Source organism: Poecilia formosa, unplaced genomic scaffold (genome assembly GCF_000485575.1).
Source record: "Poecilia formosa unplaced genomic scaffold, Poecilia_formosa-5.1.2 Scaffold225, whole genome shotgun sequence".
NCBI lineage: Eukaryota > Metazoa > Chordata > Actinopteri > Cyprinodontiformes > Poeciliidae > Poecilia > Poecilia formosa.
This window is the reverse complement of record NW_006800164.1, coordinates 101,938-119,576: the sequence shown is the minus strand read 5'-3', so window position 1 is coordinate 119,576 and position 17,639 is coordinate 101,938. Positions and strand designations below refer to the sequence as shown.

Here is a 17,639-nt window from a genome sequence, read left to right as displayed (position 1 = left end):
CAGCTAAAAACGTTTTTTGGACCCAGGAAGTATTAGGTTTATTCTTGGGTCGTTTCTTTGTCTTCCATCCAAAAATTTAAACTTTTTCTAATTATATTTATGCAGAAGGCCACACCAACAAGGTAATTTCAAAAGAAGTGATATTGGATATAATTTTGAATATATTAGAATGAAAAGGAATAGAGCAAATTGAAACTAAAAAAAGTTTACAATAATATTGTTAGAGATGTCTAATGTCAGAGTAATACTGTCACATTTCACAAATGTCTTGCGGATGGAGGTCTAGTTTTCTCTAAACATCAGAGTGAGATCTTAGGTTTTTCCTGCTTTGTTAATCTGAAGCTCAACTGGATGGTGAGCAGATTCAAGAATGAAAAGGCATAAAGCAGTTAAAGATGCAATTCTAAAGAGATTAAGTGAAGACGTGTCCGTGTTCACGAGACAATGTTGGTGCTACGTTTGCATTTTTCTTCTTTTTTTCTTTTTTGCATTAGGTTGTGTGCAAATAGGTTTCATGTTAATACATTTAATGAGACAAACCTTTAATCCCTCCTCATTGTTCCCAGGCAGCTTTGACCCATCAGCCTCATTTGAAGAATGGAGATTAAATTAAAATGAGTACAGAAATAGTCCAGTTTTATCTGCAACAAACTGGTCAGGAGCAGAAAACATTACAGGAACATAAAAAGATGTCTGCCAAACTGAGTCATTTTGGATTGGACAGGAGAATGTATCAGATCACAGAGGTCTTTAAATCACTGCACACCATTTTCTCAGAATGCCACATCTATTATATTTTGTAACAAATGCGAAAAATCAGGAAAATAGATTCACTTAAACACCAATAAAACAAACAAAAAAGTACTTTATTTTAGCAACACTACAACATAAACACTTTCAAATATGGCCGGTTTTTACAGAAAAGAGAAACGTGTGTGTCAGAGTAAAAAAAAGAAGAAAGAAGAAAAAAAAAAAACTTTCCATGATGACTGAAATGTACATGGATTTGCACACATGGCAGCTGACTCAGACATTCTATGTTGGTAGAAGCACAGTGGCGCCCTCTTGTGTCATAAAATATGTCAAATCAGACTCTGTTCTGATATAAACCTCCTCATTTGGTGTTTCTAATAGTTTAATGGCAAAATATAAGTTTTTTTTTAAACTGAAGAACAAGACATCAACTTTTCTGACCCGTCCAACTAACAAAACAAGAGGTATGACAGAATCCACATCCTGCTCATGGGCACTTCAGACATTTTGAAGGCACTGCTTCTTATGCTACATAAGTGCACTAGGTGTGCTTCTATTCATATAAGCTATTCATATTCAAAGGCTTCATTTTACACAATTCGTTCTTCTACCAAGTATTTTGAGTTTTTTCTGCTTAAACTAAAAGCTTGGTTTTTATATATCAATTATCAGTGATTGAAAAGACTGAGACAGTGAGGTAAAAACACTGTTTAGCAACTTATGAGTAACGCAACATACGCGAAATACTGTATATGTGCCAGAAAACAGTCTTTGTCAGGATTTGCCTCAGCCTTTTCAGTGTGGTCGTACAGTGTATGTTGAATCACAGACTCTACCTCCAGAAAAATAAAAAATATATATATATCTAAAATATTTTAATATCTCACCTGGTGATATTAATGTCTGCAATGTATCATGACTCTACTCAGTCTAATCCTTCAAAAAAGACAAAACAAAAAAACAAAGAGGTCAAGTGATGCTGATGCTGTCCTGACAAGCACCTCCAGGGTGGTTCAATCAGGTTTCCACCTTCCCGTAGGTGCCGTCGGGTGGCCGGTAGTGCTTGGGGAAGGCCCTGAGTTGGAACGAGTTAAAGGCGTATTTTCTCGAGCCAACGTTCTTCACCGTGTTTTCTCGTCTGCAGCCCTCGCTGTGAAGACAAAAGAAGTGGGAGGGGGAGACGAAAAGAGTTAAAACACAATCAAAACATACTGTGGGTAGGCATGACGACTGTTAACTTGCTACCTGATGGACGATCAAGTTGTTTTGTTAAGTTACGAAGCGACTACAAGTTAAATTACCTTTTTTTATGTATAACAATAAAATTGTAATATATAATATTATTTGGCAACCTAACTTGTTTAAAAAATGTAAATCAATTGATCAATCAATCAGGCAGTCTTTTCATGTAGAACTTTTCATACACAGTGAAAGCTGAATGTTTTATGAAAATGCTTCTTACAGAAAACAAACTACCTTATTTAACACTTCTCTCTAATCTGTACAGTTTGAATTATAAGAATTTTAAATGTCCCTTTTTAAATTGTTATCCAACTAACTTGTCTGTTATTAGGTTGAATAAACAAACTAGATTAGGATACAAAGGTTTACTACTTGTAAATATCAATCTAAATAATCTGCATAGCAGGCTTGTAGCGAGCTAACTAGTTAGCTAGAAGATACATATTTTACATTATAATAGCAAAATTTTAGTCCATAACTTCTAGTGTATCTCTTATTTTTGAACAAGCTTAAATATTTATAGGTTTTGATTATTGATTTGAGACTAGCTTTTTCTTTAATTACAGAGGTTTTAATGGCAAAGCTAACTTGCTATTTAGCTAGCAAGGCCTAAATTGAAATGTCCTTAAACTTTTTTAATTCTATTGCTTGTAACTTCAGTTCAGGTAAGCTAAACAAGTTAGCTAGGAAATATGACATTTAAATCCACATCTGTAAATAGAAAACAATGTGCTTTTAAATAAAAATGTAAAATTATCAGCTTAGAAGCTGATATAGTAAATGGCTGGCCAACCAGATGATCAATTACCAAGAAATTTATCAAATGAAATTTGCAATGGTGAGACTTTTTAAATTCAGCCATATAATGTAAAATAAAAAAAATACATGAAAAATATTACAAGAAAGAAACATATATGTATCATCAACTTAAAAAAAAGAAAGTAAAACCGACACAAGAAAGAAAAAAGAAAAAAAAAACAGAGTAACAATACTGACATATATATATTTTCCAAGTGGAGGCATAAAATATTTATTTGAGCAACATTATGACTGTAAGGGCACATAGACAGAGGGTTTTCTTGGATTTGTGTACACATTTAAAGCAGTGTGGGTGCTGGACAAAGCAAGAGTTAGACATTAAAGTGACATTAATTTGAGGCATAGCTGAAAATACTTTTTCTTTTTACCGTAATACATGTCTGGGTGCAGCTGGAATATGAAAGTTACCACTGGAATAAATTAACAAAACTGACACCTTAAAAGCAACAAAATCACTGTTCTCGCAATAACTTTCTGCACAAATCTCTGTAAGTCTTATTAGAAACAGAAAAGCAGAACATTTTTCTGTTAATACAATGAGTAAATTTCAGCATATTAACAGTTTAGTTAGGTGTGAGGATTGTAACACGATGATAATGTTACATTACAAGTCAAACATCTCCAAAAACAATATCTGACAATAAGGCTTAGAGTTTTGGACAGAACTTCAATCTGTGAAGAAATTTAGTCACACAAGAAAATGCATATTCAGTTTCAATAGGCAGTAAAACAGACATACACAGCAAAGAAATAAAGTGACTAGAGTAGGACAGTTATGGCACAAGCATAATATTCAGCATAGATGTACTGATTTCTGTATATACTCAATTCCTGATTCATAATAAATATCAGACAACAATGTACTGAGACGATACAAGCACTTAAATATAATTCTTACGAAAACATATTTCAAATATATCCTCTTATAGATCTGCAAAAACAAGAACAAATAGCTCCATGAAACAGCAACGTAACTGAACCCTTTAAGAAGAACTTCATCATCATGTATATCTAAAGTTGGATAGCAAATAATTAACATATCTCTGAAACTGACATTTTTTCTCCAATAAACTGTAATTTCCACCTCATTGTCTAGCAGCTGTCACTTTATTTATCATTTTATATATATTTAAAATATTAAAAATAGTTATTGTTTTTGTTCAATAAATGCTAACTGTGGTAGGTCTGCAGATCAAGGAGAACTCAGTAATCTTGTAAAATCAACAAGTTATAAATTGCAAAAAAAAAAAAGTGTAGTTTGCATTTAATTTTCCAATTGGTACTTTAAAACATAACTTAACTCATTAGTTGATTACTTAATGATCATTAACTGTTTTTAAATATTTTTTTTTCTTAAGAAAAATATTATGCCCATTTGCTAATAAGCTAGCTACACGGAAAAATAGTGACTATGTAGCTTTTTTAAGACACTGGATCTTAAATTTGATTTGAAATTAGGGATTTTTTTACAGTTTTTTTTATCCATTTTAAATATCTTGATAAGGCAATTTGACTAGGGATAAATAATGGTAATCCTCATCTATTTTTTTATCTTTCTAGCCAAATAAAAAAAACAACAAAATAGTGAAGCTAATATGCTACTAGCAGAACAAAAATATTGAAAAAGGCAGAAACCAAAGAAGGCTTTTTTACCAAATATTTTCTAATGAAAACAATACAACTAAAAAGCACATAAACTCAAACTAAACTCATCCATAAGCATAATGTACAGAAAATAAGATTAGCATAATTCAGCTAGCTAGGAGCTGAATATGCTACCAGGATATATAATTATAAATCCTAGTGGATTTATAATTATATAAATTTATATAGGTTTATTAGGAACACGCGCCACTGTATCATTTTAATTCTTGTAAATGAAATAAAAATAATTCAATACTGTATCTGAACAAACAAAAAACTTCGCTAACGTGCTAAAATGATAGAAGGTTTTTCTGTGTAGCGTGCTAGCTAGCATGGATCCACATCAACCGTGAAATCATGATTAAAATATTTGTTAAATCTATTTGAGAATACAGAGAAGCTTGTTATACACTGACAAGCTAACAAACTGATCACTGGACAGTGTATGTGAATGCTGGCAGGACATGAGAGCCAATAAACTCCCAAGGGAGGCCAATTCGGTCTCATCTATTTCCTTACTGGGTCGATCTTAATGATACAGAGTCTGAATGCTCTGGGGAGGGAGCTGATGCTGCAGGCCAAGATATTGATTTTTAAATAGCATACTTCCAAGTGAAGCAGCATGAATGCTTTCAGTTCCCCAAAGTAATAAACACACTATTCATCCTTTTTCTTCCAGACACATCGAATTATGGTACAATTCTGTCTTGAGCATTTATTTGTTGCCTCGAAAATAAGACAGAGTCCAGATATGAGTGTATATTTTTTCCATAACAAACATATGCAATATATTTTAACAATGAAATCTATTATTGTATTTACTATTTATAATTTCTCTATAAAAAAACATAAATATATAGACACCAATTCGATAATAAGCTATCTTATTAAATTATTCCGTGATATTTTCTGCCTTCCATATACAGAACTGTTGTTCTAAATACGTTTGAGTTGCTACTCTTTTTGTATAATTAATTCAGATTTTAGTTTTGTTTTTAAACAATTTTGTCATTCGAGAAGCAGCAATGGTTGCTTAAACAAAACAGCAATTGTATTACAGAAAACATGTTTCATTGGTAAAAAAGAAGGAAAATAAATAAACAGGAGACTTTATGCAAAACCGCTGCATCTAGGCCTGTCACGATGAGAAATTGTTCCAGAAATTACTGCAATCAATTATAAAACTGTTGTTTTGAGACCATTTTCAACTAATAAATTAATAATAATAGTGGTTTATAAGTGCAATTATGCCCACTCAAACATAATTCTGATTTCTGAACGCTGGAATTGAAAAATATTTTTAAAAATCCAAAATAAAAAAACAATAATTAAAATGGATTAAGAAGTCTTTGTAACCAAAATTCAAAACATATTAATCGTTCAGCGTAGACAGGGATAACAGGCAAAAGGGGCAAGTAGTGCAAACCCATTTGTATTGGGTGTCAAATGTCTGCAGCGTTTTTCAACAATATTCAAGAGCAGCATCTCTTTAATGATTGTTGTCTAACTGGAAGTTATCAATCTTATTTGAATTTATTATGCAATTAATTGATTTATTGCTTTTTGTGACAGGCCTAGCTGCATCTAGCAAACCTCTGAAAACAGTCCCTGCAGTAAAAACCTGACTAGCATTTGGCTATCGATGGAGGACATCCATCAATAAATCAAAAATCTTGTTGCATAATAAACTAAATAGATTCTTTCACTTTCATAACTGCCTCTAAAGCTTATGGACGCAAACGGTACACAACCGGCAGCGTCACTTTGCATAATCAAACACGTTTCACCTGGATATCCTACGATCTACAATATGCCACGGCTGCTTTGTCATGAAAGCAATATGGAGTTGAAGCAAAAAGCCTCACACTTTCTATAAAACCAGGAAGACCTGCTGAAAAGAAAAAAAAAAAACAAGGCTGACAAAAATATAAATATACGCTAAGCTTAAGCATAGCTGCATAAAAAGCTTTAGGTTCGTCTACATTAGCTCAGAAGCTGAGCGCCGACACACCTGGAAGACTATGAACACATAAATGGAAGATGCTGTATATATATATTTATTAAAGCTATTCTCAGTTCTTCCAGAAACTATTTTAATACATTTTAAGTTTACTTTATATATATATATATATCTCATAATATTCATGACAATGATGAATGTTAGAACTTCTGAATCCAACTGTGTTTTTTCTGGTGTTATTTGAGAGAAATAAGGCAGAGTGACATCAAGTTGTTTGCTAAAAATATCCATTAGATCCCTTTTAAAAATACTTTTTCTTCTATTGCATGTTCCCCAAAACACATCATTTATTGTTAAGCAACTTTGTTTTGAAGCCTTTCCTTTTTCTTTATGTGAGTAATCACTTAAAAAAAAAAAAGACAAAACACTGCACTTTAGTGACCAATCACAATCAAAAAATATGAAAATAAGACACAAATATTAAACTTTAAAGCAGCAGTATGTAACTTTAACAAAATATAGTTTTTTCTATATTTGTTGCTCAGCAAATGTTAACTAGTGCTAAAGCTAGTTAGCACAGCTACCAATAATGGGGGATAAATGTTTTTTTCTGTAATGGTAAGTTGTTTCTCCATGGTTAGCATGTTTAGCTGTGCGCTCACAGGGTTGATTGACAGCGCTAAGACTCTCCTCCTGACTCTGATTGGTTGTTTGTGGTTGGGAAATGATGATAGATTTACATACTGCAGCTTTAAATGGTAAATCAGATGCCTGATGCCTCACTTTCAGCAAGAGGAGAAAGAAATGAAGGAAAATTTAGTTTTTGTTTGTTTTCCCATGAAGAAACTCCAGTGGGGGTTGTGGAAAGCCCTTCGTTCACGTGAAACAGTGTGTGACTGGACTGCAGTTTCAGGAAAGAAAAAAAAACAAAAAAAAACCCTGACCAGGCCTGGCTCAGCTGCAGCGAACTTTAGCCAAGAAATACGCCACGCTGAGGAAGATCCACACCACCAGTAGGTTGGGGCTGAGCGCCAACAGTGGCAGGGAGTACATGAGGCTGGGGTCCAGCCGCAGGTCGCGCACTGGCAGCAAGCCGCTCAGGTTCTTCTGGATCACAGCTTCTCTCGTCCCAACGCTGCACGGTGTAGGGGGAAGAAGAACAGGAAGGAGGTAGAGCGGCAAAAGAGAAGGAAGAGAGCGATGGATGAGGAGGAAGGGATATAAACAGATGGCACGCAGATATGCCAGCGGAGAGATGGCAAATTAATAAGTGGGATGTGAGAACAAAGGAAAAAAATGTGTTGACAGAAAGCAGCTCCCACAAGGCGACACCAAAACAATAACATCGATAAACAAAACACAATTCGGCGAAAATAAGGCAGTTACACGACAAGAACCATGAGACGGGAAGCAGAGGAAGAAAAGAGAGGAGAGAAAAAAAAGAGAAATTAGGAAAGATGTTCTTTAAAGAAAGGAAAGAAGAAACAGCAAAATGGTTCACCATGTTTATCTTCTCTTTAGACATGGATGGAGATGGAAGAGGAGGGAGAAGCGCGAAGCTCGGGGCATGCAAACATTACGGGGTATGGGGCAATTTGTTGCTGTCAAACATGCGCCCGGGGTCAAATCAAATCTGAGTTCATGCTGGCCGGCTGGGGAGGAGGAGGAGAGGAACACGTGCAGACGTGAGGAGGAGAAGGAGAAAGATGGAGAGACTTTAAACAGAGTGGTGCGAGCGTCTCTGGGGTTTGTACCAAACAGAGACATTTGGAGCACAACCAGGCAAGACAAGCTGGGAATCGCATTTGCTGTGGATCAATATCAGTATCAATAACGACCAGCAGCAGCAGCAGCAGCAGCAGCAGCAGCAGCAGCTCAGTCGCTCTGTCTCCTGTCTCAAATCAGCATCGCATTTCTGCAAGCGGGGGGAAAAAAAGCTCAGCTTGTTTCTTTTTTTTTTCTCTCACCCTTTGTCAGAGGTAAACAGGACCGCTTTCACACTTACAATTTTTTGTATATTTTATTTTTTTGTATCTTATGATTGAACTCATTTTCATTTTCCTGAGTTTGAAATCGTATTTGTATACAGATCCATTTGATAAATTAGAATACATTTGAAAAGTCCATTTATTATAGAAAACTTATCACTAAGTGATTTTTATACATTATATAGAAAGTTTTGAAAGCCTTTATTTCTCTTAATTATAATAATTTCTATTTACAGCTGATGATAACTTGCCATTTAAATTGGAATATTACATCAGACCAATAAAAAACTATTTTCAGAAATGGTTAAAAATGTGTTATACTTGCATAAAGGTTATTTTCAAAATGTACTTTCAATCCGACAAACAAGACTTCGATGTATTTTCTAATTTATTCAACATGTCTGTACATATAGCTTGTAAATCCATTACCCTGACTTTGTTTTATTGGGGTTACATTCTAAAATATAAAAAAAAATTACTCAAATTCTTTTGGAAATGTGCAGTAGTAATAGATTTTTCATATGTTTTCCACTAAGCTACCTTGGAGAATTGTTTTTGCTTCAGGTAGAAGAAAAAACTCATTGAAATTAATTACCATTATTACACATTCCTACCGAGTTTGGAGAGACTTTATTGATGCTTTAGAATGTAACTGCTATGATTCAACAACTTGTAAAATTGGCTAATTTCACAAATTTTAACTGAGTTTAGTCTGAAAATTTTCCCAAGTCATCAACATACAAGAATAGCAATGGGCCTGGTTCCACTAGGGGGCTCCACAGGTTGTTTTGGGAGATTAGCTTTAAGCTCACTAAAATGCTTGTAATTTTTATTGGTTATTTTGTACATTAGCGGCTAATTAACAAAATGCTAGCTCTTGTTTATTGCACAGTATGGTTAATTCTGGTGTTATATACTGTAAGGTGCTCAAGAAACAAAATACATGCTTTGTAATTTACACAATTTGAATCTTGTGTAACTGGTTCATCTGGCCTGGCCGTGTAATTCACCAGACAGTAAAGAACAACTAGCTTATGTTCTTTGTAATCCGTTATTCTTACACACTTCTGTGGAGTTTGGAGAAATTTTACAGTTGCTTTCGAGAAATGAGTTAAATGTGTTTGCAAATAAAATCAGTTTTAGTTGTTGTGCACCTCAAATGTCCAACGAAAAGTAACAGTAAAAGTATACTTTAGCAACATCTTGCTTCTATGGTTTAATTTCAAGCTGTGTAATCTAGTTGGCCCTCATTCCTGCAGTCAATACAAACCTAAAACAAAGTACAGTTCACTAGTTATTACTGGTAGCCGATGGACAAAAGGATGACAAAGGAAAAAATGATGATGATTGTGGCAAAAACAATAAATCTGCCAGTTAGAAACAAAGTTTACACATTTTTTGTCTGAGATTTATTTTGTTTTTTCTATTAAATAAGGACAAATCAGATTCCAGCTTAGAGTTCAAGTGATACTGGAATTACAGCCCAACAGAACAGGTTGATTCTCCTACCTGCGCATGCAGTCGAGTGCCTGCGTGAAGACCTGCGGCGCCATGCCGTGTTCATGCTGCAGGATCAGGCACTGCTCCAGAGTGACCGACATTCCCGTCCGGTCTTTGGCGCTCTTGCAGCTGGTGAAACGGACGCCGTTCAGTCGGCGGCAGATCTAAAGCAGAAAAGCGAAGAGGTTTGAGTTTCAACAGGCACATTCCTCCTTCCTTTTGCAGTAAGAGGTTTTTCATCACCTCGGCCGCCTGCCAGAGGATGTCCACATTCTTGTTCTTCCTGGCGTTGACGTTCTGGCCCAGAAACCTCAGCAGCTCAGGGAGGCAAGTTTGGGAACGGGACCTGGGAAGGCCTGGGTGGAAAAAAGGAGGGTTGGAGGAGTTTTAACTCTTTCGTTTCTCATATTCTGAGACGATACAGGAGAAGAAGAAGAAGAAGAAGCAGAAGCTTTTCCGAACTCACAGTCCTCAGGAAGAACTTCTTTGAACTGTTCATAGTACGAGTTCAGCCTGGAGAGACTCTCCACGTTGATGATTTCCTGCAAGGATGTGTCACCAAACCTGAGCGGCACAAACACAAACTCAGGTTTCTTTTTTCCCCCCCTTCATTTCAATGTCTCTGGAGCACAAAATGTGAGTTTGTCTCACTTCTCGGCCAGCGTCTGCTGCTCGTTGATGCCCACGTTAAAGTGCACCGGCTGGACCCTCAGCAACATTCCGCTCTGGATCTCCCGCGGCAACGCGTCGAACATGCTGCCCGGCAGCGGAATGCGGACATTGAAGCCATCCCTGTTGCCCGTGATGATCGGCAGCATGTCAGGGGCGGAGCTGCCGGTTGCCTGGGTGACCTGAGTCAAAATAAAAAAAATATTAATAATCTTCTCGTTTAATTTAGATTATTTGCATGCAAATTACACTGTAAAAATGCACAAATTTGTCAAGTATTTTTTATATAGTTTCTAATGCAAATATCTTGAAATAAGACAAAACTAATGTACAAGTAACTTTTCAGCAAAATATACAAGCTTGTTTTAAGTAAATAATTCTTGAATTTAGATATAAAAAGTACTAGAACTGCTACATTTCTTTTTTTAGAATTGTTGAAAAATTATTTACTTAGCTTATATATCTTGCTGAAAAGTTACTTTAAATGTTTTTTTTTGCCCAAATTAAAATGTACTAAAATATATTAACTAGAAACTTCTTGGGTTTTTTGCTGTGTAAATATTATGTAGTATTATTTTTACCTTAAAGGTGACGTTCCGCAGATCCATGACGCCGACGCTCATGTCCTCCAACATGGCAACCTCCTCTCCTAGACGCACAAGGAGATGCTCGGTGAAGTAAATCCAGCTAAAAAAAGTCATGAGTAAAACCTGATAGAGTCTGGTTCGTACCGTAGGTGCTGAGCAGGGACTCGTACTGAGCCAGCAGGCCGATTGTGTAGAGCTGCCGCAGGAAACCGTTGTCTCGAAGACAGTTCCTCAGTTTGATGATGAAGCCACAGATCAGGGCGGTGAGCTGCAAGGAACATAGGACAGACATCAGAACACGAGGAAAAAAAAGGTTTTTCAGTAGTCTCTCTTGAGTCATGTTCCGCATGCTGACCGTCTGGCAGAAGACGACATCCCGGCGATACTGCAGCGACACGTCCATGGCGATGGTGGGGGCGCTGTCCTGCATTAGCAGGAACACCATGGACTTCTTGGCCTTGTCGGTCATCATGGCGACGCACTCGGTGAGCGTGGTGAGGAGCGGGTACAGAGCCTCGCTCCACTCACCTAGGAGCAAAGATGGAACGGAGTCAAGAATAAAATCCAGAGGTTTTCGGCTGGAAGACTGAAACTGAAATGAATCTTAAATAGACTGCTAAGAGATGGAAACGGACTGGACAGAGAGACGGCAAGGAAAGCAGAAGCGCCGACAGAAGCCAAGTTACACAGTATGTCTTTTTCACTTTTCAAATGACAGAACAAGTTATGGGAAGTGACTATTCAAAAACAAACCTACATTAATTCAGAGTTAGAGGCAGCAGCTCTTACCTGGGTACGCCTCCTCTGCACTTGGGCTTCCATCTGGAAGAAGGGGTGAAGGTGCAACATGCATGATTAGGAGACACACATAGAAAACACTGCAGACCAGAGTCAAACATCTAACAATAAAAATTCTACTATGCAGCTTCTTCTGCCTGAATACGATTAGATATCTCAAGCAAAGGCTTCCACTTTATTTCCACATTGGTTTAAAGGGGTAATTGGAGCAGATGTTTGACCATGGTCCAGAACATTTAAATTACTGACTGAAACACTGTAGACAACAACAAAGGTTAAACAACGAGACTCGATAAAATAGAAGAACATCATCCAGACGAGGAGGTGAGAGACGTTCGGTTTCAGTCTGAGGTTTACATACACTCATGTCATGTTAGTTTGTCTTTGAATGTTCAGATGCTTGAAACAAAAATAGGGTCGACGATTTTTAACTACCAGTGGTGACCCTAAGGGAGGTTAAAGGGGGCCTTGGTTTCTGGATGGTGAGTCAACAAAACACTGCACAGCAGAGTATTCTGAGTGGATGTAAACGTCTGACTGAGACCTCTATGCGGTTCTGTGGAAAAAAAACGGAGCAACAAAGCAGAAGAAACAGAAACGTACAGTATTCCTGTTCGGGGCTGGGGGGTCGTGCAGATGAGGAGAGGGCAGGCGAAGAAGAAGAGTATGGTGGTGCTGATGAAGATGGTGGTTCTGATGATAATGAGTCCTGTGATAAACTTCCTGGGTTGATCCAGAAAGCCCGTCGTTTTTCCTCACCTTTTCGTAGTCACATACACAAGAGTCAATTTACACCAATATCTGAGCGATTCCTGTGGGTTTTTTTTTCTTATAAAGTATGATGGTGAAAACTGATTCCAGCTGAGCAGATTAAGCAGAAATGTTAGAGCTAAAACTTAAATGGTGAACAGGAGCACCTTTTTTACTGTCGCCACCCTGCAGATCATGCTGGGTACTGTCCAGACTACTGCTACTGGGTCTCCTCTCTTTCTGCAACATCTTATCCACTCGCTGGATGATGCAGTCCAGAGACTTATCCACATTGACCCAAACCTTCTCCTGGGCAGAAGACAAAAGACTTTAAGTCAAAATATGGCGGATGTGAAGAGAAAACCAAAAAGAGCTGATAATAATAACGAGAAAACGTTGAGGAATGTTGTTAAGACCTACCCACTCCTCTTCGTACCAGTCCACATGCAGAGAAGATCGACTGTTGCAGCCGCTCCACTTGGCCAGCAAAGTGTCCTGATCGTTGCGGAGGACCACTTGTTCTGGTTCGGTGGTAGGCGATGCTTTGGAGGCAATGTATTCGGGCCGCGCCGCGTTCAAAGCCTGGATGGCCGAAGCCAGCAGTTTGCAGTCGCACACAGTCACGAGCTGACGAGTCTGACATCATCCGATGAGAAAATATCGCTTTTAGTTTGTGGAATAAATGGAGGCAAACTCCTGAATCAAACTGCCCTGTGGTACCTTATCCGTCAGGATAGCCAGCGTCCTCTCCAGCCCACTAGCCGATCGGTCTTTGGCGGCTCGGGAAAGCCTCTCAGCGTAGTAGTTGACCTGAGTTTTGAGCGTGTTGATGTGGGCGATGATCTCTTTGGCTCGGACGATGTCCTGGGGTATGTAGACGATGGACTGTGAGCTGGAGAGAGCGCTGCTGCCGGGGAGAAAAGATCGTTACCAAACCATACGCTGACGACACTCTGCTCTACACTTCTAAAGAAAAGACGTCAGCTCCTGATTTTAAGAAGATCTGTTTCCAGAACAGGAGAGAGGGATGCCACTGACTTGTCAAACAAGACTTTATAGAATGATATAGCTTTTACATGCACATGCCTGCTGCAGATGGTGCCTTAACATGTTCTGAGCAGAGAGAAATACCGCTGACATTTCAACTTGAGAATTAGTTCTAAAAATGATCTTTTCCAAGTAGCTTTTATTAGAAACTTGAACAAACAGCCGACTTACAACGTTGCGAACTGACATTTTCAGTCAATTCGATAAAGTGACGCCGTTTTATGTGATTTCTGGGTTTGACAACTTAAAAGCATTAACAGTTTGTGTGGTGGCACAAGGCGGTGTTATTTGAAAATTGCAGTTCATAGCCTGTTAAATGAAGTAAATTAAGCACCGATCTTGTCATGACCAGCTGAACCATGCGTCTTAAAACCTTCAACAACTCAGTATCAAACCGATGTATATTGCTGCAATAACTTTGATTGGTCGTCCTTTGATCTTACCTTTCTGAATCTGATTCTGATCACAAATAAGAAAATCTACAGCAGTGGTAACTACCACTTGAAAAAATTACCTCCAGTACATCCAACTATAGCATTAGGAAGACTGCTTGTGTCCTAGCTTTAACCTTCATAATTACTATTCTGTAGCTTAGAAAATGCACCTATAATAGCTCATTTTTTTGTCCTCCTCAGACATTGTAACAGAGGAACTTTCTCTTTCCACAGACTTTTGATAATTTGTGTCAAGAAAAATATGCTTGCTATGTGCATGGCACACTTCGCAAATGGGACGTGAAGAAAGAAATTTAATTTGCAGTGGCGCTTTGTAAACATGCCTCGCAGCGCTGGAGCACAGCCAGATGCACTCTTGTCACATTTACTTCAAAACCACCCAGGAGGCATGGACTTTTAATGAATTATTAAACTGGCTTCTCTTTTGCTTTTCAAAATAAGAGCAAAATATAAACATATCGGTGGAGATTGTAAATTCTCGGAAAGGATGTCTAAAGACACGTCAAAGTTGTGCGAGTTCAGTTTGACCTGTTGAAACTCACGTTTTAAGACAAATAGTTCAGTTTCTTTATTGTTTTCATGTTTTTTTTTGTAAACAAGCCATAACCTGGAATTTTCCATTGTAGCAGTGAGATACAAACTGTGAAATGAAAACAAGCAAAATTAAGGCAACAACTCACCATCCCTCCTCACAAACGCTGATAAAAAAAAAAAAACAGTAACAGAAACAAAGTAAGAAGAAAGCCAATAAATTATTTCAAAGAAACAGTGCATTGTATGTAAAAATCAAAGCAGGCCAATGATTTGCTGATTGGAAGGATCTGAAATAAAAACTGAAGTATGAATGGAGTAAAAAAAGAAAAGAAAAGAAAAATTAACACAAGGTAAAGAAAAAAAAAACATGACTTTTATCTGGATTTTGCCTGTATGAAGTCTGTGTTACATTCACGTTAACTTACTGTTTCTTGGCCTCCTCAAACTTCTGGATGAGCTTCCTGAGGCCACCACTTTTAAATCCCTGGCAATGAGCAGCCGGAGCGCCGATTGTTATGACATCGTAGGTGTGCTCTGCGATGAAACAGATGACCGATTATAGAGGGAAGGACAGCACACCAAAGAATAAATGTTTTCAAAAACAGATGTTTTACTGAAGCCCAGCTCGTCCTGCACCCTCATCCTCTGCACATGGAGGTTGGTTGGCATGAATTCCAACTTTCTGTCTGCTTTCAGGTTGCTAGCTTTGAAGGAGGGACCTGATGCCAAGAGCACATGAAGGAGAAAGCTTAATGTTTTTACTTGTTGACCAACGTTTGGAGAGCCGCGAAGACACTGACCTCTGTAGCTGTTGAGGTCAGACAGCGTTTCCTGATATGTGAGTGTTATGGACTGGTACTGAGACACAATCTGCCGTCGCAAAGTCTCCCAGCAGGGTGATAACTCTCCCAGTTCCTCCAGCTCACACACCCTGCAGAGATATTTAAGGTGAATGAATGAATGAATGAATGAATGAATGAATGAATGAATGAATAAGAGACTCAATAGAAATTACGTCAAAGTGCATATTTCATCATATTTTGGTGCTGGAGAATATACATGGTGGCGCCTTACTTTTGCAACATTTAATGTTGCAGTAGTATCCCAGAACTGATTCAACTCCCCAAAATTGAAAAAATTTAAAGTTTGAAGCAAATTTATTAAATCAGTAAAAAACGCTGCATATTTCCTGCAGTTTATGCAAAGATAGGTTTCAATTTCTTAAGTTTGTGTTTGTTACGACTGTACTTCCTGATTTTAGACACTAGAAACCTCAGAACAAGAACGGAAATAAATAAAATGAAATTCTGAGAAGCTTGAAACTGCGGATTTCTCAGGCATATGTTTAGTAGGGCTGAAATGGTTAATCGTATTAATTGTGATTAAGTGATTATTGAAATAATCGTAAACTAATTTAGTAATTGATTAATCGTTAACTCGAGTATACGGACTCAAGTCAAAACTGAAAAACATATACATACATTTAGCATGTAAGATAAAAAAAAATCCTTTGTCTGCAAATATGAACCTTCTCAAGTCAATACGTCAGCTGTGTGCACGTCAGCTGTGTGCTATATTGATGTTAAGTCATGCAGAATGGGTTGAGCTTTTCATGTTTTTTAGCTGCAGATGCATCCTTTACTACAAATGATTAAGAGTTCGCTAAAGGAATGCTGTGTTATTGCATTTTAGGCAATAATGTTTCAATTAAAAATGTATATGTATCTTTTCATGTGTTTCTAGTATTGTATTAAAAAGGCTTAAATGAAAAGTCTAAAGAAAATGCCACTTTTTAAAAAATCTGATTAATCATCAGAATAATCAATAACTAAACTAATGGCTCGTCGCAGCGCTGGCGTTCAGTACTTGGTGAAGTCCTCCTCCAGCAGCAGCTTGACAAACTGCCGAGGAATGTTGAGGGACAGGACGCTCTCTGCCATCTGCTCCAGGACGCGCAGGTGCTTTCCGTCAGTGGTTGGGAAGCGGTACATCCTGGACATGGTTCCTCCAAACACTGTTTCACATGCACATCGTAATGCAGTTTGACAGGTTTCGCAAGTGCGCCAGCACCTATTCTTATCACACAATAATCCTTACTAAATCAGTGCATGTAACTACAACACTGAGGAGCTTCCATTCCCTCACCTAGCAGCTCTCTGTGACTTGGTTACCTTGTTTCCTGTAGGTACTCTGTGCTCCTGGCCTAGCTTTTCCCTCACGCCGTTTGTGGTGTCTTATGCTTAAATCTGTCTGTGAAGTCAGTGAAGTCTCACCTGAGCGCAGTAGGCTGTCTTTAGACAGCGAGGCGTATTTAATTCGGGCTCCCATCGACTCAGTGAGGCTCTCATCAACGGGAAGAACCGTCTGCAGGCAAAACAAACACAAACTGAGTGCAAATTTGACCTGCTTTACACTGAATCAAGACAGAAATTTGACACTGGGTCTTTCTCATAGGCAGAGAGCAGTAATGTGCTGTCAGTGAGGCAAAATATGTCAACATGAGTCACAAGGCGATTTGGAGATAGACTGGCAAGGAATGACGCAATAACCGTAACCGCATCCAGGTTCAGTTCTGCTGGAAAAGGAAGCCATTTTTCCTCCAGGCTGCAAATTAAATGCAAATTGTACCCCGATCGATCGGTCACCGATCATAATCGGGCCGATTTTCGTGAAAAAGTGGTGATCGGTGATCATTGTCTCTTTTACCGATACCGATCACCTACTTCTCATTTCGCAGCCTGCTTGTGCAGCTGGTCTCCTCTTTCCTTCACACTGCGCAAACGCGCAACAACAAATCTTAAGCGATGTGCAACTATAAATGGGGAAGTTTGCTGCGTGTTGCTGCGGAAAATTGAAGCACGTCAAAATGCATCAACACAACGAAGCTAATACG

At 38.0% G+C, this 17,639-nt stretch overlaps 1 protein-coding gene across 14 annotated transcripts in view; it reads right to left on the bottom strand.

Annotated features, from left to right (window-relative positions):
* Positions 1-845: 845 nt before the first annotated feature.
* Positions 846-17,639, bottom strand: part of LOC103149406 (type I inositol 3,4-bisphosphate 4-phosphatase-like) — a 29,872-nt gene continuing 13,078 nt past the window's right edge. For 2 of the 14 annotated variants that reach the window (XM_016679905.1, XM_016679906.1), the window contains exons 9-27: positions 17,020-17,110; positions 16,613-16,760; positions 15,547-15,677; positions 15,361-15,465; positions 15,172-15,280; positions 14,893-14,910; positions 13,431-13,617; positions 13,131-13,346; positions 12,878-13,019; positions 12,564-12,719; positions 11,952-11,984; positions 11,518-11,690; positions 11,307-11,430; positions 11,157-11,224; positions 10,558-10,757; positions 10,373-10,470; positions 10,150-10,262; positions 9,916-10,070; positions 5,922-7,553 (exon numbers count right to left, since the gene is read on the bottom strand). In XM_016679905.1, the coding sequence (XP_016535391.1) occupies positions 7,373-7,553; positions 9,916-10,070; positions 10,150-10,262; positions 10,373-10,470; positions 10,558-10,757; positions 11,157-11,224; positions 11,307-11,430; positions 11,518-11,690; positions 11,952-11,984; positions 12,564-12,719; positions 12,878-13,019; positions 13,131-13,346; positions 13,431-13,617; positions 14,893-14,910; positions 15,172-15,280; positions 15,361-15,465; positions 15,547-15,677; positions 16,613-16,760; positions 17,020-17,110 (2,448 nt within the window). In that variant the 3' untranslated portion in view covers positions 5,922-7,372. Of the gene's footprint in view, positions 1,904-5,921; positions 7,554-9,915; positions 10,071-10,149; positions 10,263-10,372; positions 10,471-10,557; positions 10,758-11,156; positions 11,225-11,306; positions 11,431-11,517; positions 11,691-11,951; positions 11,985-12,563; positions 12,720-12,877; positions 13,020-13,130; positions 13,347-13,430; positions 13,618-14,892; positions 14,911-15,171; positions 15,281-15,360; positions 15,466-15,546; positions 15,678-16,612; positions 16,761-17,019; positions 17,111-17,639 lie in introns of those variants that run through there. The other 12 variants (XM_007568546.2, XM_007568543.2, XM_007568547.2 and 9 more) reach the window with 12 other exon arrangements.